The following is a 24,588-nucleotide window of genomic DNA, read 5'->3' as shown; positions in this document are numbered from 1 at the left end:
ATAATTATTATTTAGTCTCTGCTAGTGAAAGAAGATGACTAAACGCTAGCTAATTTGTAGCTAATAATCCAGCTATTAGCATAGCAGTTTCTGCAAATCTGACTGATTCAGCTACTTAAACTCCTTTTTCAAAAGACAAAGCACACTTGATGCAATCTTTGCAGAATACATTATCACTCATTTACCTGAAGAAGTCAGGTGCAAGACTCTTGAGTCTTAGATGTGTAGAAATGTGATGCTATAGGTGATTGCATGACTAATGAATGTGTTCACATAGGTACGGCCAGAGACAGTGGGTGTGCGCTGAAGCTGGCACTGAGCCAAAAAGGTTAGTTTGAATGTTGTGTTACTCACAAGTAACAAAAATTCCTGCAGACCCAAATTTAAGTTAACAATCTCTGATGTAAAAACAGACACACTGCTGAGATACACGGAATGAATGAACGACCTGAATAATTATGAGGCAGACTAAAAGCTGACAGAGACGTTGAATGGCAGTATCTGCTGTGGTCAGTTTCCATTTCAATCCCTCTGGTCTTATAAACATGTAGACGGTGCAGTGCTGCAGCTCGCTCTGTAACACGAGCCTGTCGCCGATCTAAAAGCCGAGGTCCCAGCTCCAGAAATGAGAAATCCAGATGAAGTATTGTTCTGCAAAAAAACGTTCCACAAGAAAATTGAGTGAGGGGAGCTATCTATTCATTCAACATCTCTCGTGGCGCCATGAAACAGTTGAATTTGAAGTCTGGCTGCATCCAGCAGAAGATGAAGATGTCTCTGTTCAGCAGAAATGACCTACAGCAAAGCCGATTCTTCTTCTTCTGGATGAGTTCATAAGTTGTGATAAATGTTTTCAGACTTTACATCCAGACAGGGTCCTCTACACTTTTAAATGCAGACTACCATTGTGGGTGTTAGGAGACGCTTGAGGCATAAATGGATGATGTGAATGTTATAAATGACTATCAGGGACGTGCTCTGCCCATGATGACATCGTTTTTCCCAAAATGTCTACAGCATGAGCCAGAGTTTGGGAGCCCCTCTCAAAACATGTGTTTTCATGTGTCAGCGGTAAGTGTAGCTGATATTATAAATGAACTGAGATGCACTGTGGCTGTTCATCGTGGTCAGGTGGGCAGTCCTGAGTCTTCTTACAGAAACAACTTTCCCAAACACAAACCCACAGCTAATGGATGTGTACAGCCTGCACCTTTCACAATAAAATAAAAGGATTAGGTAATATTTATGCTACGCTGACAGGCTGAAGAAGTGCAGAGAGCACAAAGCAGACACATACGACACACAAGGGGCCAGCACTGTGCGTGTGGCTTACGTCAGTCATGCACACGGAGGAACCCTGGTGTTGGAAAATGGAGCAAATTTTGAATAACAGCTTAGCATGTTATTGACTCTGTTTACAGAAAGCTGAAGTTTATTCTGTTTCCTGTTTCCTATACCAGTCATTTTTAGAGGTGGTACGTCTTTGTGATGAAATTTTGCTGGATCCCTCCTCAACTGAGAGTTTCAATGTCTTAGTGGGAACTTTGAGGTTAAAATATAATATCAAGAAATGGAGGAATAAACTCTGGTGTTCTTGGAAACACGACTTAAAAAATACAATTACCTCAGCGATGACTGAAGAGTCAAACACTGCAGATTATTTTGTCAGGACAAATTGCTGAAGCAGAAAAACTGACGGCAACTTCAACAGTATTTCTGACTGTCAAAGAGAGAAATTCCTCAACGATTAGCTTTCAGACGTGTCGAGTGTCAGTGGTGTGTGGTGCGCTCGCTGCAAAACTTCATTAAACTTGAGTTCTCCTACACGCTTTCCAGGACAAGACTGTGGCCTCAATGCAGCAGCCGCCTTCCAAACCGTGCAGGGTTTTCCCCCCATATCGTCAGGAGACGTGCTGTCGTCCTAAAAGACGGGTTTCAAGCTACAAGCCTCAATAAATATTTGGTGATTTTTGTGGGTCGGGGGTTAAATGTGATATGCCACATGAATACCACAGTGAGAACAAGATCCAAAGAGTTTGCAAACTTTTTCCTGCTTCTCAATATCAGAGTGAATGCTGATCCAAGTGTGCCTAAAGAATGATTTTGTTTCAAGAAAAGTGAAAATCTTTGAAAATTGTATAAACCATAAAATGTTGTTTCTACATCAGGTGTTCTCAGAGCAATGGTACACATAGCTCTATAGGTCAGCTCGTAAATAAGATAGAGAGTCACAGCCATATATCAGCTTATGTCTCCTCAGGATGATGACTTTAACTCCCACAGCTGTCTCCATGGTCCTGGACTCAGTCCAAGTCCTGGGGGACCAAAGTCAGGTTGAGATGATGGATGTTTCCTTTGACTTCCTCAAACATTTGCGTGTGTGACATGAGGATATTAACTGACTCAGGGTGAAAAAGGAAGCAAAGCTACTTGTTTGGTCTACCAACCAAATTTATCTTCTCACATTTCTACTTTAACAAAGTGAAAACAATTTGGATACAACATCTTCCTGCAAAGAGCAAGATTAGACGCTCTTTCCTGGAAACCTTGAGAAATGGTCAGAATTTTACGACTCTTCACAGACTCTGGAGGCCATTTTCAATAGGTCGGCTAAAACACATTTTCTGTGTAAACGAGACAACTGAAATGCAACAATACTTTTGTGTTTTGTACTAAAACAGTTGTTGGCTAAACAGTCCCTTAATATCAAGAGTTGAGCCAAGAAAAAAAATACTATATTGTTGCAAAAACCAGTGTAAACCAGTGTAAATAACATTGTTGGAAAGTTAATGTACCTGGAAATTGTAGATTAGGTTTAGAGTACTTCATGCTCTGTTTCTGCTGACAAGCTTTATGGAGGACTTGGCTCCTGCCCACACTGTCATAAGTAATAAAAGCTGGTTATATGACCATGATATTACTGTTCTTGATTTGCCAGCAAACTTTCCAGACCCAAGCCCCAAAGAGAACTTCTGAGGTCTGGTCAAGAGGAAGATGAGAGACACCAGACCTAGTAACACAGATGAGCTGAAGGCAGCTATCAAAGAAACTCTGCCTTCCATACTGGAATGTGCAGCTGAACTTGGTGCTGATTCATTATTTTTTCTTTTTGTGAACCACTTCACCTAAGACTACTTCGACAACAAGGGTCAGTGTGAAGCTGGTGATGCTTTGTTAAAAAGACATCTGTAACCCAGCACAGCTCATCATCATAGTAACTCCACTCACACAGTACATTTACATGCATAAAGTGGTCCCACTAAGGTCATATCTCGATTGTAAAGTCACAGCGGGGGGGCCAGTCTTGTCTGTGTACACATGCAGAAAAGAGAACCCGGCTTCTGCCTGAGAACATCCCCCGGGTTTCAATAGATGGCACTGTGTCCTTTTTTGATTGGCAAAGCTGGGTGCACAATCACCTGGAGAGGAAGTAACCATCTAACCATGATGGCCGAGATGGATGGGACTGTAGCTCTTTGTGTTTCTTACATACCATGCATGTTAATTACATTACATGGTGTTCGTTTGTTGTGCAGAACTCCATGGACCCTATTTATCCTGGTCGTCTACTTCCTTTTCTGGGTGAGATTTGCTCGCACAGAATGCAGAGATGTACCTTGACCTGCTGAGTCCTGCCAAATCCAACCACAGTCTTATGGCTTAAATACACCAGATGTGTCTGCTGTCCATCTCCGTTTTGTCACGGCACTGGATCACTGGATAGGTCCGTCTGCGTGGCTGGTCCATCGTGTTGCAGGTAATACGCAGCTGTCCTATTTTTGCTGGACGTGGAGCTGTGATGCATAAATTCAGCATAGGAAAGATCGAGCGAGACAGGAATTTATGACCTGAAACTACCTAAAAACACCACATAACTTTCAAGATAAAACAAATCGTGTCAAAATCAGTTTGTATTTAGTTTGACTATGATGACAAACGGACATAATGAGCAGAGCCAGACCAGGAGTCAACAGGTTTGAGGTTTTACAGCTGAACATGAATGAAGAGAGACTTGTCACAGGAGAAGGAAACGCGGGAACTCCTTGGTCTGTGACTCCAGCTGTCTGTCAGTCATGCAGCTTGTCAGATTGAACACGTAGCAAGTGTGAGCTGACAAACGCAGTCAACATGCGACAGCAGAGACGGACTGCAGACATATATCTGGTGCATTTGAGGCGGTAAAGCGATCCATGATCTAGGTGTGTCATCCTAACTATGCTCAGTGTGTTCTCAGTCTGGCTAGGGTGTTTACATGTATCTTAATAGTTCGATTTCCTGCTGACTGAGCTCGTAGTCTGATTTCTTAAGCTGCATGTAAACAAACTGACTTCGAACACTGCATGGATAAAGAGGTTGGAATCTTATGAGGTTACAGATCCTCCACAAAATGAGCTAGAAGCTTTCTTAAAAGACAACTAAAATGGGCCGCAGATAGCCTGGCAGTCTAGGTCGCACCCTGAGAGGTTCACCCTTGAGTGGGTGGCCCAGGTTCAAGTCTGGCCTGCATGTTTCCTACCTGTCATTTCCCACTGTTGCCCTGTTTCTGACTCTATCCACTCAGCTATCCTCTCCAATTAAAGGTAGAGAAGCCCAAAAAATAACTTGGGGAAAAGAAAAAGGATAACTGAAATTGTTATAAACAGCTTTAAGTACCTTAACATGGGACCTCTTGAAATTCTACTTGAGAGAGCTCCAATAATTGCCCTGCTCTAGATTTCCATCATTCAATCCATGCCAAAACACTTGGGTTCATTTCAGCAAAGGTGAGCAGAAAATGAAAGTGGGATACCAGAACCACACGCTCCATCAAGCACTATTCTGCATAAATCCCCCACATCTGGCAGAGAAATCAAGAGATGCTGCTCATTTCCAGCTGCCCTACACCTTTCATGCTACAGAAGATGTGCATTGCTGGTCCCTCTGAATAAATATACGGTATATCTTGCACTTTCTGCTCCTAAGGGCTTGGAACGTATGGTCCTCCAGTGGGTTGGATTCCAGAGCTGAAGGATGTGGCCAAGAACAATACCCTAAACTCAGGAATGTTTAGAAACTAACGTCTCCACAGGCTGCTACCTCTCCCTTTCTCCCGTGCTTACTGACCCTCATGCTGGGTACATCCATCAAGAAAAGCAGCACCACGCTTTTGTCTATATTATGCTAAATGTTTCCATGTTCTGCATCAACCACAAGACACAGGTAGTGTAAAGTTTCCAAGCAGGGCTTCCAAGATGGAAAGGAAACACACGGCTTAATGTTATGGTGCTACTTTCCATCCAGAAGAGGCAACCACGTTCCACTAAAAACACTCTGCCTCATCTTGGAAGAATGCAGCTCCATGCACCTAACAACGTAATAATATCTGACAGCAAGATGGTTTTTGGATAACTTTCCAAATTGGGGTATGTTAAAGAATTTGAACATTAAATCGTAAACCTACATTAATGTAACAAGCAAGTTCCTCCATGGTGTCTTATTCCTATGTGATGAATGACACGTCTGAGTCAGCACACTTGAATAATTGCTGCAAAATAACTCTAAGGATGATTAGTGTCCGCTGGCATGTGTAAGGGTAACAGCTGAATGCTACCAAACCACCAGGCGTGATCTGAGGCAGCAGTGATGCCAGGCACTGGTGTGAGGAAAACCTATCCATTTCATTGGCATGTGAAATGAGCCACAAACACACACAGCGGAGGGATATTCGTAGTCTGCAATAGAAAATGAGAACCAGATCAGATCAGGCCCAGAAACACATTTATAACTGCTTTGAGTTTACTGAAAACTCATCTCAGAAATCATCTTTAAATTCAGAACAGAGCAATCATTTTTTAATAAAGTTACTTTGTGACTTCAGGCATATTTTGTCTAATTTCAAACTGATGAGAAATTTTCTTTGTCTTTTAACCTTTGTAGATTTTCTGGTTTTGCTCTCAGCCAGGGCTGGCCAACCATTCAGAGACCCAAAGCCACAAAATTACTGTGGTACTACAAGGAGCCACATACCACACCTGGTCTTACCGACACACTTCCTCTCACACATAAATGAAATGACATAAAAGGAAAATAAATACATTTCCATCTATCTTTCCATCCAGATAGCTATGAGCACATGATCGATTGAGAGGAGCACATGTAGAGAAGAGAAACTGAAACTGAAGTATCAACCTCATCACCCAGCTATTGATCAATACTGATCCCAACGTAGGCATCAATATAGCAATATTTTAGGTTGATCAGCACACCACTACTCACAACCATATATAGATCATGGAGCCACACACCAAAAGGTAAAGAGCCATATGTGGCTCGCGAGCCACAGGTTGGCCACCCCTGCTCTCTGCATTCACCTTTTCACAAATGGCTTCCCAAATCGTGTTTCTTCTGCTGGAGTTCACCAGTGTGTTTATTTCCTTCCTTCCCCAAAACCTCCAACTCCATGGCTTCAAACTTCGTTTTTTGTTTATAGCCACTCTGCTCTCCTTATCTCCTTATGATTACAGCTGGTAGCTCAAGCAAAAGCCTCATTCAAACAGGGTAGTCTGCACCACTTTTGCAATCATAGTAGATCCCCTGGAACATGCCCTCTAATAGCAAGTGCAATTTTTAAGTCATTGGGATCTTAGTAGATCAGGTCCCATGAGTGCTAAATGACTGTGAAGGCGAAATATTAAGAGCTCCCCCTGCTGACTGTCTGCAGTATACAGACCCTGCCTTCTTTGTTTATTAATGGAACCTGGGTCTAGCTTTGAAATAGTTTTAAAAGCCTACATTCTGTAGACATCTATCTTTTTTGGGTGTTTTATAGCTCACTCTGGTCGTGGTGATTGGTTAAGCATCAATTTATATTCTGTTGTGTGTGCAGCTCAAGTCAATGCATGAATTAAATCAGTGACCATGATAGAAAAAAAGGAATTTAAAAGAGATTTAAATTAAATTTCCTCCCAAGTCCTTTTTTTTAAACCTGAATACTTCTACATCTACATCAGTTTAAACCCTCTGATAAACTATCCATGTAAAAGCTCACAGAGGTACACACAAATCTTTGTTTCACAACATAGAAGCTGCTGAATTTCTTGTCAGTAATGTTCAGAATCACTCAGACCTGACTGGAGCTGGGTTCATTCCAGGCCTCATTTTGGCAAAGTAAGGCTACCTGTCAAGGACATCGCCCAAAGGAACACATGGGTGTGCTTACAGTCATCATTAAACAGCCTGAGCCAGGCTAGTAAAAGCACAGGTTGGAAGACTCGGTGGGTGGAAATCAGAATGTGTCTCCGTCCTGGAAAGTTCAGGAATGTGCTGAACGACATTTCAGTGCTCCAGGGAAGCGGATCCCCAACAGTGATGTGTTCATTAACGTTTTCCAGGCAGGTAGGCTGCTGTCTCCAGAGACCCAGACAACATTTACAGAAATTATCAGCGTTCTTTCGGGCTTGCACCACAGCTTTTGTTAGCCAATTCAGAGTTTAACATCTTCACAGCTCTTAAATGTAGCAGGATTTCTGGAGGGCAACTTTAATCTGTTGGGACAACTTACTGATGCTGTTCCTGGTTTCATTCAGCTGCTCCCCAAGCTTTCTGGCCTCAGCTGACCTGTTGTAAAGGATGCAGTTGTTAGGAAACAATCCAGAAAAAAACAGACTTAATGGAGTGTATGTGGTAAACATGAGCTGGAGAGGGGTAATAAATTTTGACAAGTTTATCTGATTTCAAACTTGGCTATCTCTGCTGATGCTTATGGTCCAAACAAGACTGAATAATGGCATAAAGGAAGTTTCTCACAATGGATTAGGAACAGAACATTATAGGTTTATTGACTGCTCTACCCAAGAGATCTTAATCCTTTTTTATTTTTTTAAATATTATTAAGCTATGTGAAAAAAATACAGATCAGGCTACAAAAGATTACACACATGCTTACTTATGGTTCCCACAGGACAGAGTAATATGCACCAAGCTCTAACTTTATTAAATCTCTGAGAGAACAACAGCTTCCTCAAGTGAAGCTTTAACTTTCTGAGCTCCCCCCAGTGACCAATTGCAGTATGGGTTTTTAGTTCTGTTCATGTTGATTCATGTGCAAGTCATCCTTTTCTCGGATAAGTTTTAATCAGTAACTTGATGTTGAAAAAAAGAGATGATTCCACTATTGACAGCTCTGTTGACGAACAAAGCTCTTGCTGCATTTTATAGATTACTGCACTAGAGGAGGGGGAAAAAATACTACGACACTAAAACAAGACTCACTTAACATTTCATAAGTACAAATTCACAACCTTTGATCTTTGATGTTTTATCTCTGAGTTAAATGTGTGAGTTGGTTGGCGGCATTCAGTACAAAAGAAAATAATTTCAGTGCACACTTTGGATCCACCAGCGCAATACATCAGCATCTGTGAAGACATTAGCTGCGCTTCCATTATACTAAGAACTGCACAAAACGTAAACATCGCAATTAAGAAATGGTAATGAAAACACCACATTTTGGAAAAACCTCTCAAATTTCGATAAAAATGTTTTTGTGGGCTCATGAGGTGGTTTTACAGAAGTTAAGATACTGAACTTTATTGCAAAAGTGCAATGGAAACACCTTTTTTGCAAAAAACATGTCAGCACACCTCCTCTAACGTCTCCGCTGCCACACATGTGGACTCTGGCGTTCATATTTTAACAGCTCTGCTGTTAGTTCTGTGTTCAGTGCAGATGTTTGTGTGTTTGACCATCAGTAGTGAAGGCATCAGGACGGCTGTGAGCGGGTCAGAGTCAGAGAGGAGCAGGAGGAGGTCTGTGTGTGTGAGTGAGAGATTGCAAGCTGGAGATGATGAGTTTCATTCAGTGTTTTCTTCCTGCCTGTTTTTGAGTTAGCGTGATCATGGCCACACTAACATTAATGAATTGGCATCATCATGAGTGCAGCACCCAGTCGGATGCTATGTTTTACTTTACTCAAGTTGTGCGCAGTTGTAGTCGTAATGGAAACACCAGCAAGGCGCAATGGTAATTTAGCGAAACTTTAAAATTATTGCTTTGATTTTGCGAAAAAAGTGAAACAGAATTGCAGCTATTGACTGCACTTCCCACTGTAGGAGGGGATACAGCCATGCTGTTCATGTTGACGTGCAGTCAGTGGTGCCAAGAAACACAATCACGATATAGTTTCCTCATCAACTCTATGCTGATGACGGTGTGCTGGCTGACAGATGAGCATATGCAGATATGCAGTTCTCTACATAAATAAATAATTTTTGTGACACTCATGAAAAATTCTATGGGGGTGGGTCAATTGTTAAGAACCTATGGCATAAACCCCACTTTGATGTTTTTAGCCACCATGCGTATTTTGTAATGGTGTTTTAATGATCTTTCACCTGAATAATTCATGAGAAAATGCATTTAAATGAGGAATAATTAGTGACACATATGCTGCTGTAGCTGCAGAGCAGGACTGACTAAAATGAAGATCATCCTACAAAGTAAAGTGATTCATGACCCTGGTGGTCACTGACCTCTGTTTGAGCAGATTCTTGTTGTCCTCAATGGTTTGATAGTCCTTGTGGTCTCTGATAAAGGTCTCAAAGGCTTCTTGTTTTCCCATGGACAGCTGTGGACCTGAGGGAAACAGATCTAGCATCAGACTTACGCTTTTACTGATAACACATAACCCTGTCCAGGCTGTAAACACTTTCTTTTAACCAACAACAGACAATACCACACTAACAAGACTCTGGGGTTGTCATGCTTCTAAAATAGATCCATTAACTTAGGGGAGCTGTGTTGGAACCTGCTGAGAGACCTGAGCTGTGCACGTTCCCACATCCACAGGTACTCAGTTCCAATCTGGCAGCCAGATGTCTGCTGGAGCCCCGCTCATACTGTTGACCTCCCACCCATCACTGATTACAGAACTGAGGGACCATTAGACCTCCATTCAATTCACCTCCATTCACATAAACACAAACATAAACAGCAAGTTTTTACATGTCAGCACTTTACAGCGGATAACCCCCGCCTGACTCTGGCAGCTCACCACTGAAATCATAAAAGTTTAGACACAACATCCTGCTAAAAACGCTGAATGGTTTACTGTGCTGTAATAATAATTTAACGAGAATTTTTATTAAAGTTCTGAACATCCAGTTCTTTCCCTACCACCTTCTAATAACACACGGCGCTCTGTTTTCGTTAACCTGTGAAGGTCTTATTAGATATTAAATGGAGGGATGATGATGTTAGCCAAGGGATAAAGTTTAGTGAGAGGATTGTTATGGCGAATCGTTTCTGTGCCCAGTACTGCTGATTGTTCAAAACTCAACTGATACTGTCAGTTGTTTTTTTTGAAACTATAGTTTAAGATGTGGCTCTAACTCAGTCTGACTAACTGTAATGATGTCAGTCTGCGGAGAGAGTCTGGTTTGTTAAAGAAAAAGTTAAAGAGGGGTAACCTGCTGTCCCATGTTTCAAACGTGGATATTCAGTGACAAAGCTGGACCCAAACTGTAAACTGCTCGAAAAGGTCTGTTCTAAAATTAGCATGATCTTGACAAGATCATGATGAGATCTTGACAAGATCTTAATGGGACTTGCTGAAACAATGAGGTCATCACATAAGGATATCCTCAGTCGCTCATGACACATTGGGGGGCTGCAAATATAAAGGTCTGACAATATCGCTGCCTCAGATAGACCTCAGAGGGCTGGCCAATCAGGGTGAAGGGGTTCGTGGAGCCAGGACCTTGAAGAGACAGCAGCTAAAAAAACAAGGCATTTCAGAGAGAGGCTGAAATAAGAGTTTTCATAAAAGTTTTTTGACCTTTAAATCTTGTAAAGATACTTCAGGGGAACCAAAAGGCCAGTATAAATCCCTGAAAAAAAAAATGCAATACCCTCTCTTTAAAAACTACTTTGACACTTTCCCTGGAGTCCTAACAGTGCAATTACTTCAGTCAATCATCAATAACTTGAAAATATAACCTAAAGAGTGTTGTTTAGTTCTTTTGAAGGTAAGATTTTCTCTTATCACGTTCAAGTCTAAGACCCTTTAAAACTGGAGGGTTAGCCCTGAGATTTTAAGGACTCTGGATGCTCATTGTTGTTTCTGGAGTGTAGACGAGAAACCACACATGTATTTGTCAGTCCATCAAATCTCTCCCTACACTTGAAAATCACATTTACAGTAAAACAGCTCTCCTGTTTCCAACAAAGCAACATGTTTTTCCTGCACGCAAGACTGTAAGGGTTGTGTGTGTGTGACCTAATCTTATAATAGAACGCGACCCATCGTTATTTTGCAAGAATTCCATGGAAAATCCACCACTTAACAATGATCTCTAATAAATTCCCCGCTTGTAAAAATGTGTGGATCTTTGAGACGAAGCTGCTCTAACCAAAGACATACACAGGACAGTAACTCATGTGAGATTAATTGTGGGACAGTTTGGAATTTTGTTTCTTTATTTTTGGAAAGTCCTGATTGAAACCAGCAGTTGTCTCACAGACATGCAGCATGTAGCAAGAGCCAACGCCAACAAATCAGTTGTGAGGGTTTCTTGAGGGGAAATGCACTCCGTTTGACTCTTGAACAAAAGCAGCATTCCTTGAATATCTCAGAGAGATATGACATCATATGATGTTGTTCTAACATCATTTGTGGTAATGAGATCACGCAGACTTTAGGCCAACTTTCCTAATTCTTCTTTTCCGTGCTTCAAGTGCTGACAAACCGCAGAGGTTTTACAGGAGAGGAATGTGTCGGGACTATTGTTGCTGTTTCAACAAAATTTAGAAAACCAGCAAAGTGAAGTATGACGGTACTTTTCCGACAATTTATAAAGAAGCGACTAGTCTGACACCAACTGCTATCAAACAGTCTGCAGCAAAGGTAAGAGCTGGGTTCCCTTCTACAGAGGACAGCACTTTGGGCTTACTGAAGGTTTCATCTCAGGCCTTTAGTTCACTCAGAGTCATGTATGGAGAGCCTGGTGAATTCATCAGTGTCTTATTATGTGCAAGCAGGATTTACAGTAAGATCTAACCCTCCCTGTAACTCCCATGTGTCCCCCAGTTTTCTGTGAGCTTAATACAAGTCATTACCAGTCTGAATTACAACAGGAACACCTTGTCTATCCATTAACCTCTTTCTTACACTATAAAAACAATCTCTGGAGCACAAGAAGACTTTGTACCAGGACTGCCCCTCAATAGCTGACAAACTGTACGTTCATGAAAGTTCAGATGGAATTGAGCAGCCACATGTCTCAGACTCTGAGCAGAAGCAGGATAGTAGATTGGTTATCAGGGAGTTTGTCATTTATTTTTTTGCTTATTTAATGTTTGTGTAAGCTAACTACGGTGAAGTTGATAATAAAACAAGTTGAAATGAATTCACAGCTCAATGCATGAGCCATAAAAGGAACCTCTTAAACCTGCATATAAGACACAGGAGAGGTTAAAAAGGAGGTTTTTCACTTTTTAAGCATGAATATAAAGCAACAACTCTGTCTATGCTTAATAGGGATGGGTACCGAATTAGATACTTTTATAGTTATCGACCAAATTCTGTCAAAAGTACCAGGTACCGATTCGGGTAAAATCAAACGGTTCCATGTTTAGGTACCTGAATGCATCCTTGTGACTGTGAGGGTTATGTATTGAAGAATGAATATGTTAAATTAAAAGGAATTTACATTTTATTTTTAAACAAATTGATATTTTTTTTAACCACATACGCACACAAAAGTACAAAAAATTGGTACCGCTGAGCACCCATACTGATTGCCAAGTACCGGAAATCTGTACCATATCATTTCAAATGTGAAAGGTACCCATCCCTAATGCTTAACGTGCAAGTTTTCAATATGTTGGCATCTCTGAATCTGTAAACTGCTCAGATAGATCTTTCCTAAAAATAGCACAAAATCTTCACAAGACTGGCTAAAATGATGAGGTCATCTCACAAGTCTATCCTAACTGGTGTACAACCCTTCAGAGAGGTTGGCCTCAAACACCAAGGCCTGCGCACAGCTCAGCTGGCAGCTGAGGTCTGGCCAATCAGAAGGAAGGGGGTTGGTGTAGCAGGGAGCCTTAAAGAGACAGCAGCAAAAACAGAGTGTTTTAGACAGAGGCTAAAATGAGGATTTTTTTAATCACTAAAAAAAATCTATAAAAGCTTTTTTTTTTCTTTTTTTTTGTTAGCTGTAAATCATGTAAAGTTTGGGGAACAAGAGGGACAGTGTATGGCCTTAAAAAAGCTCAATACCCCCCTCTTTCATTCATGCATGCAACAGGAAAATATGCAAATGTCGCACAGCGAGGGAGTAAAACCAGAAACCTTCTTGCTGTGAGGCAAAGGTGCTACACACTTCACCACTGTGCAGCCCCTGGATGACCACAAGTGCCTGATTTCCAAGTTTTGGAAGAAATACATTATGACTAACCTTCCAGTCTATAGGCAAGAAAAGACTGAGGAAAAAGTCATAACCAATCTCTAACCAGACATAGCCTGCAGGCAGTGACAGCTTTACCTCAGTGCCCTGCACTGTACACCTGTACTTCTGAAAGAAGGCTCAATCAACCTAACTCAGGAGATTAGTCTGCAGATTAAAGAGCATAGACTCCAGGTCAGTGAGTCTTGTTATTTGTGCTCCTGCAGACACAGTACTCATCTAAAAGAGATAAATGTTCATGTTTTATTCTGCACTGGCAAAGCTCAGATCCCAGAGCAGAAGCGTGTATGATGGAAAGACCAAAGTCGATTATATGCCACTCAATCAGCAGGAATGGTTTCCATGGAAAGGTCATCATCATTACATTTACAGTTAATCTTCAGGGGACAGCAATTACCGTAACCCTAACCATAGAGGCTGTAGCCCACAGCGCCAGAACCCTGAGATTAGACCTGAAATTAAGACATTCATAAACATCCGGTGACCCATCAAACATGAAGAGAGGATGAGAGGAGTGCATTTGTTTTGAATTAGGACAGAGCAAAGAACAATGAGCTAATGCGGGTAAAGCTTGGTTACGAGTCTCCAAGTGGGTCATGGAAAGTCGGCACTCCAGATGGGAATGATATATAACAGAGTGCACTGTATAAAACTACTGTGTCAACGATGCGTTTGTGATATTTTGCACATTCAGCATATTCAAAGTGTAACTGAATACAGCAGCATTAGCTGGTGCTCTAAACATCCTTGACACCCGGTTTGTTCCAGGATGTCAAAGTCAAATACAAAAAGTTTGAGGTGTCTTCTCTGATCATCTGGAACTGCTCAATATGTTCTTAAAAGCTTTTTGTTCCCAAAGAGCCGCTCTGGACACCATCAAGCCTCTCCTGCTGGTCAACAGCTGATGCAGTTGGAAGCATGTTCTGGTTGCAAACAGCAGAAAGAGGCCGGAATTTCTCATGAAGTGTGAGAAAAGCGGACAAACATTCCAGAGTAGACATGTAACTGTTCGGGGACTGCAGGATCTGGGAATTTTCCAGAAAGTTGGACAATGATATGCAGTTTCAATGCCACTGGCAAAAAAAAGTGAACTGAGTCATTTTAAGGGCTGCATTTCTACATGATGTAATGAACTAGCAGCATCTGAGCTCATGAAGCTAAAGCGATGTTGAAAGCAGTGGAGATGATTATCATAATAGACATTTTGACCTTCCAACAAAATCCCATTAAATAATTATTACTCGCTTTTGTCACTGTCTGGTCTCGATAAACAGATATCTCAGTGTGAACTTAAACTGTCATCATGGGACAAGATTTTGGAAAATCCACAATCATGTTTGGCAGCCTTTGATGTATCAAGGAAATCAGTCCACATGGGAAGAAAAAGAGGCAGACACAATACCCAGAATGCAATCCAAAGACCTATCAACTATCAGTGAGCTGCCTTTAGCCTTCATAAATCTCTGTGAACAGATATGTGTGTTTGGGTGCAGACCAAGTTAAGGATGTTCTCTAAGTTCCTGTTGGATCAGTAGATAGAAGATGTGCTTCCACCTTTTGTGACTCTTTGACAGTAGGGATGCCACATCCGTCTGATAATGGGATTTTCTGATGATACTTCTTTCTGCAGAAAGAGGTCAGATTGTTATGAGCTGAATAAATCCTGGTTGCTACCCCGAATGTTCCACCTAACTCTGAACCAAAGGGGCCATTTAGGGTGAAACGCAAAAGTATTGTTGCTTTTTGGCTTTGCGTTTACATGGCCACAACGTTGTAGCCAACCTAAAACTCAAACTTTTAAAAAAGGGCCTCTATTTTTATGAAACGCTGCTCCCACCGATGCCGTGTAAACAGTAAGCTAGCGTGGAAATGCTGTCGTCAAGCAAATGTGCATCTGTTGCTCCACTTCTGGACTCAGCATTCGCCAGTACACCAGATGATTAACCCAACTCTACTTCGGTGGAGATCTACCAAAAGCTGCCTCTGGACAAGACAGTTACAGTGCCAACTACAGGCCTGGCATTCTTACTGCAGCGTTTTCAGACCCTCAGGGCTTCCGTGTAAATGCAGATTTTTTTCCACTGTGTTTTTGCATTTTTGGGGTAAAAAATCATATAAATGGGGCCTTATGGCAAAAAAAACAAATGAAATAGGTTTCATTTAAATCAATCTGTCAATTTACACTGGATCTGTTCTGTTACAGTCTGTCTGTGTGGCTGGTCTGTTTTGTTGCAGGCAATACGCAGCCATCCTATTTTTGCTGGACGTGGAGCTGTGACGCATAAATTCAGCGTAGGGAAGATCAGGCGGAACAGGTAGTCATGACCGGAAACTACCTAAAAACACCAAGTGACGTAAAACAGACCGTGTCAAAATCAGTTCGTATTTAGTTTGACTACGATGACGAATGGACATAATTACTGGAACCGGACCAGGACTCCACAGGTTTGAGGTTTTACAGCTGACCATGAATGAAGAGAGACTTATCAACAGAGTGGGAACCACAGGAACTCCTCGGTCTCATGACTCCAGCTGTCTGTCAGTCATGGGTTGACTAACGCAGTCAAGACGCAGTGCAACGTTGTCGCAGCGTAAAGTTGTCACACTGCAGACGTATCCAGTGTATTTCAGGTTACTCAAAAAATTATGAGTTGTTCACCCAAACACAGTTCTCATGAATTGAGAATTCTTCATCATGTTCAATTCTGTTGTGTAAATGACCCTTTCTGTATGACCTCTGATGGGGATTCACTGGTTTTGGAGCCAGCCTCTAGAGGTCATTCAAGTAACTGCAGGTTTTTTGCACTTTTGCTTTAGCCTCATTTTTAACACAAGAGGTTGCTGCTTGGTACTGACCTCTTGGGCAATAAATTGGACTTTTACAAAGTGATTCATACATGATGCAGTTTATGAGTCAGGGTGTATGAACTTGCTATATTGGCAATTTGTCAAAAAATTTGGATACAGACAAGTGTGTTTAGTCTTAAAGTGAATGAGGTATAAAATCCTCCTAACATATTCAGGCAAACAGGACAATTCTCAGCGCTGTGCCTAATGTAACCATATTGGAACCCTCTGCCCAGGCTGTTAGCAGCTCATTTATAAAAGTGTGATAATGATTGCAGAGTGAAAATAAAGGCTGAGCATGTAAAGGCCTGAGGGCTGCACAGACACAGTTCACAGGTCTTGGAAAAGATTTAACACAAATTATCCCCATGTGCAAATATCCAAGGGATGATTTTCCACCAAGTGAACTATTTTTTTTACTATTAAATATATCAATCCTTCATACACTGAGGTAGAAAACAGTCACAGAAGTATCAGTCATAGGTGGTGTTGCTGATTATAGAGTGTTGTAGCCAACAGAAACTTCGAGCAACATTAATCAGGAAGGTTCCTCACAGGAATGACCCATGTCTCCTCATACTTGATTATGAAACAACTGTTTTTTTTGCATGTCATGTAATATGACTTAAATTTTGTGGACCATACACTCAACAATTCAAACACAACAGACATGTCAGTGTTTATGTTTCTGCTTAATGGAGACCTGAGGGACAAGATCAACCAAGTCTGTTAAACAAACCCTACATATCTAACCTGGCTTAAGGTATGTTAGCAGTTTACAGCATGTAACTATCGAAATATGAAAAACATACAGCAAAATAAAATATGCAACTCATCATTGTGGAAAACATTGCAGATTGAAGGTGCAGCTGTCAAAATCACGAGGGAACGCAAATATTTGAGGTGTTTTAAGGACTGTCTGGCAAAGTCAGTGTTTTTCTGGGATAGAGACTCTGTTTCCCATGAGCAGTGTTGTGAAGACATGACTCTACCAAGATGTGGGTTTGTTTTGAAGCAAATGAAGCAAAACACCATATCTGTTAAAGACAACTTTTTATGAGATACAATAAGGTAATGCATTATTAGGGGCTGTACGGTGGTGCAACGAGTGCGCTGCAGCCTCACAGCAAGACAGTCACCAGTTTGATTCCCAGTGGGTCTTTCTGTGTGGAGTTTGCATGTTCTCCCGTGGCTTCCTCTCTCCAGCTTCCTCCCACAGTCTAAAAACATGCTCATCAGGTCAAATGGTCTCTCTAAAGTGTCGTAGGTGTGAGTCTGCACATGAAAGGTCATCTGTCTCTGTGTGTCAGCACTGTGATTGACTGGCGACCAGTCCAGGATGTCCCCTGCCTCTTGCCCTTAGACAGATGGAATAAGCTCCAGCCACCTGTGACCCTTTCCAGGATAAGTACTACAGAAAATGGACGGTACTGCTGTTTGAAACTTAACAACAATCAAACTTTGTAAACTCAGTTTGTACCATCGTTTAGTACTAGGCTATATTTAGTGCCACTCACAGCTCATTGCTCTGTAACATGTATCATAAGTGAATCCTGGTTATGTCCTCTCTTTCTCTCCTGTTTAGCTTTCTTCTGCTCTTCTGTCCTTTTTCTTTTTGATAGCCCAGCTCCAGTGTCCACTAATACTACAAAATAAATCCAGAAAACTATTTCCAGCAGATAAAAACACAGATCTCTTTTCTCAAGTACAATAAGCTGGCATGGTGTTGTCATAGGGACGAAGTGTTATAAATCAATTTGATCCTATGTGACCCGAGTTCTCTCCAGCTTCCTTCCTTAGCCCTAAAACGTGCTCATCAGCATGATTAGTTGCTCTATATTGCCTGTAGGTGAGTGTGTATGAATGAATGGTTGTCTGTCTCTTCATCTGAGCCCTGTGATAACCCCCTGCAACCCTGAAGAGAGATATCAGTATAGATAATGCCACCAGTGATTGAGTTTCATCAAACTTCCCAATGCTTTTGTCATCAGTAGTTTTAGAGGTGATGTTTTTTTTCTTGAATATTTCAGGTTTCATTCATTCATTCATTTTCTGAACTGCTAATCCTGTTCAGGGTTGCGGGTGGCTGGAGCCTATCCCAGCTGTCATTGGGCGAGAGGCGGGGTACACCCTGGACTGGTCGCCAGTCAATCATAGGGCTGACACAGAGACACACAACCATCCACTCACACACTCACACTTGGGGACAATTAAGAGTGTTCAATTAACCTGGTGAGCATGTTTTTGGACTGTGGGGGGAAGCTGGATGACCCAGAGAGAACCCACGCATGCACGGGGAGAACATGCAAACTCCACACAGAAAGGCCCACCAGCCAAGCTGGGAATTGGAGCAGTTACTCTCTTGCTGTGGGGCTGCAGCGCTAACCCTTGTGCCACCGTGCAGCCGGTTTCAGGTTTGCAAATCTTAAAAATTAGGTAAACTGACAAGTTTATTTCATTTCACAGCTTCAAAATTGATCAACAATTCAGAAACTAATAAATTGAAAAAAAATACTGAAAAGCAGTATTTTAAGGTGAAAGCACTAATTTGATTATATTTTTGGTTATGTTGAAAAGTTTACATTTAAATCACCAAGTGAAACTATTTTCAATGCCAGTATCAGCTGTTATCGAGCTTTACCTTCGAATATGGCCCAACATTCCCTCAGTTCTTCACTGTAAGCTGTCGATTGTTGATCATTTTAAAAGTTGATTTATAACAAATGATCAGATTTCCTGTGATCAAAATATGGCCCAATACCTGAAATTAGCTTCTGAGAGCTCCAACTTGAACATGGCCCCTGAGTCAATACTAGGGATGGGTACCGAATTTGGTACTATTATAGGTATCAACTGAATTCAGCCAAAAGTACGGGGTACCGATTCATGAAAAATCAAAAGGTACCATGTTTAGGTACCTAAATGCATCCTTGTGACTGTGAGGGAGTGGAAGAGAAAGGGATTTTCCATGCTGGACATGAACACAGCATTTTAAGGTTATATATTGAAGGATAAATATGTTAAATTGATAAAAATTACATTTTATTATAAAACAAATTGATATTTTTTTACCCCATAAACACATATAAGTACCAAACATTGGTACAGCTGAGTACTGATACCGACTGCTAGGGCCTGGGCATTGGTACCATATCATTTCAATGTGAAAGGTAGCCATCCCTAGTGAATACAATCAATGAAAGTGGTAAGATAAGCAAGGAGATGAAGGACCAGGTGGATGTAAATACTCTGATGAGCCAGATGATCATCACACTTCTGAAAATATGACACATCATTAATGACTGATTTTCTGGACTGCAGCCATCCTTCACACTGCTCGTCCTGTCTCTTCTTTAAGTGAGCTTCCCTCACCGATTCTGGTTGGAGTTCAAACATGTGTTTGTGTTTTGATAGGCTCCTCTTTCACCGGCCCTGTGTCCAATTACCTCTTCACTGGTCTTATTACCGCACTGGGCAGCATTACACAAAAATGTTGAGGAGGATGAGGGAGCTGTGGTTTCACAGCACAGACAGGAGCGCAGCCTCAATTTGATTAGTTTCTGGCTCCTGCTCCTGATGCCTGGAGGCTGCGACCGAGCTTGTTATACCATCTCAGATTCATCATCACACTTTAGGCTGCAATTAACCAAAATGAAACAGGAGAAGACGAATGAACGGATGCTGATGCTGGTTGAGTAGTTTATCTCAAAGCTTGATTGGTTTGATTTCAAAGACCTAAACTCTCCTGTTACACAGATTTAACACAAGTTGAGAGAGAATCAAGTAGAAATTGCAACCTGCAGTCTAGTGCCAGCTCTGCCATCTCTGAATCACTTCAATGACTCAGGGTACCATGGCGTGCTGTGGTTAAATTACAGAGATATTCAAACCAACCACCATGCAGCGAAGACATCACATGCATGTAGGAGTAATATGTCCTATACTGGAACTACAATATACAAACTTTTCCATACATCTTATAGAAAGCCCATCGTAAACATCCACTGGCATGTTTACTCATGTGAGATACTGTATATTTTTGCATTACACGTAAAGAAAACAAAGAAGAATCCTCTTCTTCAATCCTATGAGTTTGACGTGGACACAGTGCCGTGAAATGAAACTGATGGGTCTTCATACAAATTGGATCCATGTTTGTTGAAGTCTGAACACTGTCTCTTTTGTTTAGACTGCAGAAATCTTGGCGTTCGGCTTCTGCTTCAGGTTCCAGTATGTATTAGAGGTTAAAAATTATCGGCTTTTCATCAGCAACAAATTACAGGTTTGAAGTACTGTACTGTCTGATGTATCTCCGCTGACATGATTACTCTGGGCCACTTGATTGACCTTCTGGGGGGAAACTCCTAAACACATGCAATCCCTCTGATGACATTGTTTATAATGAGACGGAGCAGGGAGCTCTGGGGTGAGGTAAAACTTAGAAAGCAGGGGATTTGTCATGCCCCACAGGCAGCCTGAGGAGTCACACTGGAAATCAGTATGACCACCAAGAACTGCAGCATTCCACTGGAGGAACATCACCTGTCTGTAAACTCAACGCCAAATTCTCTAAAACTTTTTCTTCAGGTCAGAGGAAACAACAGGTTTAACTGAGTCGACAAGTGTGAACATTTGGTTTAAATGAAATGAGACTCGAACAGTCCAGGTGGGATGCTTTGGACCACAGAAAACATGCGCTCTAATTGTCTGAGTGAATATCCAGACCCTCAGCAGATAGATACAGAAACTGATAATGAACGCTCTTCTTTTGTCTGCATGTGTGGGTGTCATAGCAGAAAACTCACTGGTGTAAGTGATAAAAAATGGCTCATACTAATCCAGCTAACAGTATCCTGAGCTACAAGTAAGACAAGTTGAAATGTGAAAATTCAAAGCCCAAAGAACGACTGTGTCTCCTTACTGTACCTCTTTTCATGTACTGTACGGCTCGTTCTCCATGGTCTGTGGACTCAGTGTCTGTGCTTCCATCACTTATCAGTGGCATCGTGGACGACCTCAAAGCACTCTGGGAGGCTGAGTTCTGGTTATGGGTGATGTTAGCCAGCTGAGCAGCAGCATCCTGGGCCTTTTTCTTCTCCTTCTTCAACATCTTCACAAGAATACCTGTGAGCACTGGATTAAGGACTTTATAGAAAGGCTTCTTTATCAATAATTTCCCTTGATGCACTCAAATAGTGATGCATTTTAAAGACAGTGGGATAAGCTTTTATGACAAAAAGGCAATTTACAGCTACAAAAAAATCACAAACTGGAAAAAAAATCAATCCATAAAGCATAAATTAATTATCCATTATCTGAATTCAAAGCAAGGAGTGCAAATAAAATACTTTCAGTTGTCATATGCAAAGCTAAATGAAACTGTTTTCAGCCTGGATTTGAACATTGTCAGAGTTGAGGCCTGTCTCACCAGCTGGAGACCCCTCCCTGAGGTTCTCAGAGTCTGAGTTGGTTCATATGGCTCCATAGTTTGAGAATGAGAAGAAAACACCTCAGCATATAAGCACATGATAACAACAAACAAGAACTCAAAGACTTTCACAAATGTCACTGCACAGACACTGAGGGGCACGCATGCAGCCTCACTTGGGTGCATGCACAACAAACCTCAGCAGACTGCACTGTAACTGAGACAAAGAAGTCATTGAGTCAGATGTACTTTGGCGCTTAAACACTACAAGACTTGTATACAAGCAGGGCTGTTTTAAAGTCTATTATCCAATCTAAAAAAACAAAACAAAAAAAACAACACAGCAGGGTTCTTCTTTGTTTTCTAGATCAAGGACATTTCTAGAGTTAATCTCAAGTTTGTTGAAATGTAGACCTTTGATATTTAAATGTTGTTCACTTTGGTATGAATGGATGGATGGTGTTTTCTTAGATTATTCACTGGTTTTCATGTGTTTTCTAAGATGAGAACTCTTCAACTGTTCAACATATTTCCAAGGATGTGTTTGAACCTATCACTACTTAAGCCTGGTTCACACTGCAGTATTCTCGCCTGATTTGACCCTGATTGTCAATCAAGGGAGAAATCTCCAAGGTTCAGTCCATATTATCTTCTACTGTGAGCAGGTGACGAATCAATAGTTAGCCTCACGATTGGCTCACAGAATTGTCAGAGCCAATAATTTCCACACGTTTGGTATTTAGGAATGTAGACTTGACGCATAAATAAAACCCTGCACATGTGTCAAGTCTGGCTCGCACTACAGGATTTTAAAAATGTTAAAAGATTCTGAAATCAGGTTGTATCACACACATGTAGGAAGAAACTTCACAGATTATCTCACCACATGATATGCGCCACCCCACAAAGAGGTGAATGCAAACAAAAGCACAAAAGAAGAAGACAAGTGTGTTGTTGCTGGTTGTAGCTATTTTTTGCTGTGAGAAAAAGTGGAAGACTAAACGTATCTGGATGAAGGAGTGGTAGGGGAGATGTGGACAGCTTTTGATCTTTTATGATCCCTTGTAGGTGGCCTCTTAGATAGGTTATTGCCTCCCTCAGCGAAAATGAGTGGCGTAATCATCCCGATAAATACCAAACATGTTTGGAAATTATTGGGGCGGCTCTGACGAGATGTGCTGACGTGTGCAGGAAAAGAAAAATTTGATAATACAAATCAATAACCTTGTTAGTTTTTGGCTGAGTTATTTTGAAAGCTAGCGTCAAACTGACGGCTTACAGTGTTTTCTAAAAGGAAACAGGTTTCTTTAAGAGCTCTCAGACTTGATATGTTCATCCTCTGACCTTACAGGCTTTGGAAGACGTCTTCATCTGGGTTGAATCAATGAAGTGAAGTGGAGCCAGTGAGGCCACAGAACTGGGCTTTAGACTTCCAAAAACTTCCCTCGCCTAATGAAGTTGTATGTCTGTGTTTGGCTTTTTCAGTCCAAGTAGGCTGTGCTGGTAGTTTGGATGTTAATGTGATGGAGAAAAGAAGCAGCTACAAGGATGAGAAAGCACTGGTAAACAGATCTTTTCGTACTTTGACCGCCATCGCATATTTCATTTTCCATACGCTGCGTCTTTATGCATCATGCTACTTTAGTTTAATAGCTTCACTTGCTTCATGCACTGTACTTGACACTATTCAGAATGTTAATGCAATCAGCAGATTCATTCAGTGCTTTTAAATCTGACTATCAAACTGACGCCTGCTTCCTAACCTGAGGAGTAGCTTGAACTTTCTAACAGAAGCACATTTGCACTTCTGGCAAGATGTAAGAACAAGGAGTTGCTACCAGGAGCTTTTTTTCTTTAGTCATAACTGCTGACTGAGGGAAAATTGGAATTTCATGAAGTAAAATGATGTTGGGAAACAGTAAAAAGTAAAACAATCAAGACATTTTAAAGGGAGTTGCCAAGATTGCTTTTAAGATGTCATCAGCGAGCAGGAAATCAAATATTGTGTGAGGTTCTGAGGCAAAGGAGCAAAAGCTTAGCTAAAGTTATTCTATAAGAAGTACGCTCGTGAAAAAGAGTCGACTTAGCCTTTGGTTTGATCTTCACATATGTTACCTACATGAATAAAACACCACAGTCTCATAAAATATTCATTCAGCCCCTGACCTGTGCCTGTTTTTCCACTATAAACGGACGTGTGTTTGATGGCCTAATCACAACCCCCTAATTTAGGGGCAACACATTAGTCTGTGTTTAAAACATGTCCCCATCATGAGATTAGCAGACATGCAGTTGTGGTCAGACAGAGCTGTGGTGGTCAGCAGACCATTTGTGATGCTCGTAGGAAGGAGTCAGGATGCCATTACTTTTAATGATGAATAGACGCTGTTTTAAAAGGAGCTGGAGACGTTCATTTACATCCCTGTCAGCCAACACAAAGGGGATGTCAGAGGGAACAATAACATGAAGTAACAGAGGCTCCAATTACACTTTCCAGTGAAATCAACCATGCAGGCTTCTCAAAACTGCCAACATCTAAAGCCGACCCAATTCAAAATGACCTAAAGAAGCCAAGTTCGACAGAGAAATATGAGCGCTCCTCTGGCCTCCGTGTCATTGTTCTATTCAAGCCATGACTTTAAAGTGATGTTCATGGTTTTTCCATTATTGAGATCTCTGGCATCTGATATCTTCATTTATGCTGAACACCACCAAACACTTCAAGTATGATGATGATGAAAATTTCTCTAGGGGGGCTGCGCATCAGATCTGTGGGCTGCCTCACATGCCACGCGCTTGGACTGTGGTCGGACTCAGCTCACAATGTGTTCCCAATCTCTCCTCCTCATCTTTCCTTTATTTCTTTAT

The 24,588-nt window shown here is 41.4% G+C and overlaps 1 protein-coding gene across 1 annotated transcript in view; it reads right to left on the bottom strand.

The window, feature by feature from the left end:
• kif6 (kinesin family member 6) overlaps window positions 1-24,588 on the bottom strand; it is a 91,585-nt gene that overhangs the window by 13,883 nt on the left and 53,114 nt on the right. Inside the window, exons 13-15 of the mRNA XM_074692202.1 lie at window positions 21,219-21,416; window positions 9,510-9,612; window positions 7,541-7,596 (exon numbers count right to left, since the gene is read on the bottom strand). Coding sequence (XP_074548303.1) covers window positions 7,541-7,596; window positions 9,510-9,612; window positions 21,219-21,416 — 357 coding nt within the window. The remainder of the gene's footprint in view (window positions 1-7,540; window positions 7,597-9,509; window positions 9,613-21,218; window positions 21,417-24,588) is intronic.

This window comes from Halichoeres trimaculatus, unplaced genomic scaffold (assembly GCF_033239565.1).
Source record: "Halichoeres trimaculatus isolate MK-OKI-2021-1 unplaced genomic scaffold, fHalTri1.1 fHalTri1_scaffold_17, whole genome shotgun sequence".
Lineage (NCBI taxonomy): Eukaryota > Metazoa > Chordata > Actinopteri > Labriformes > Labridae > Halichoeres > Halichoeres trimaculatus.
Note: the sequence above shows the minus strand (reverse complement) of the source record. Positions and strands in the feature narration are given on the sequence as shown.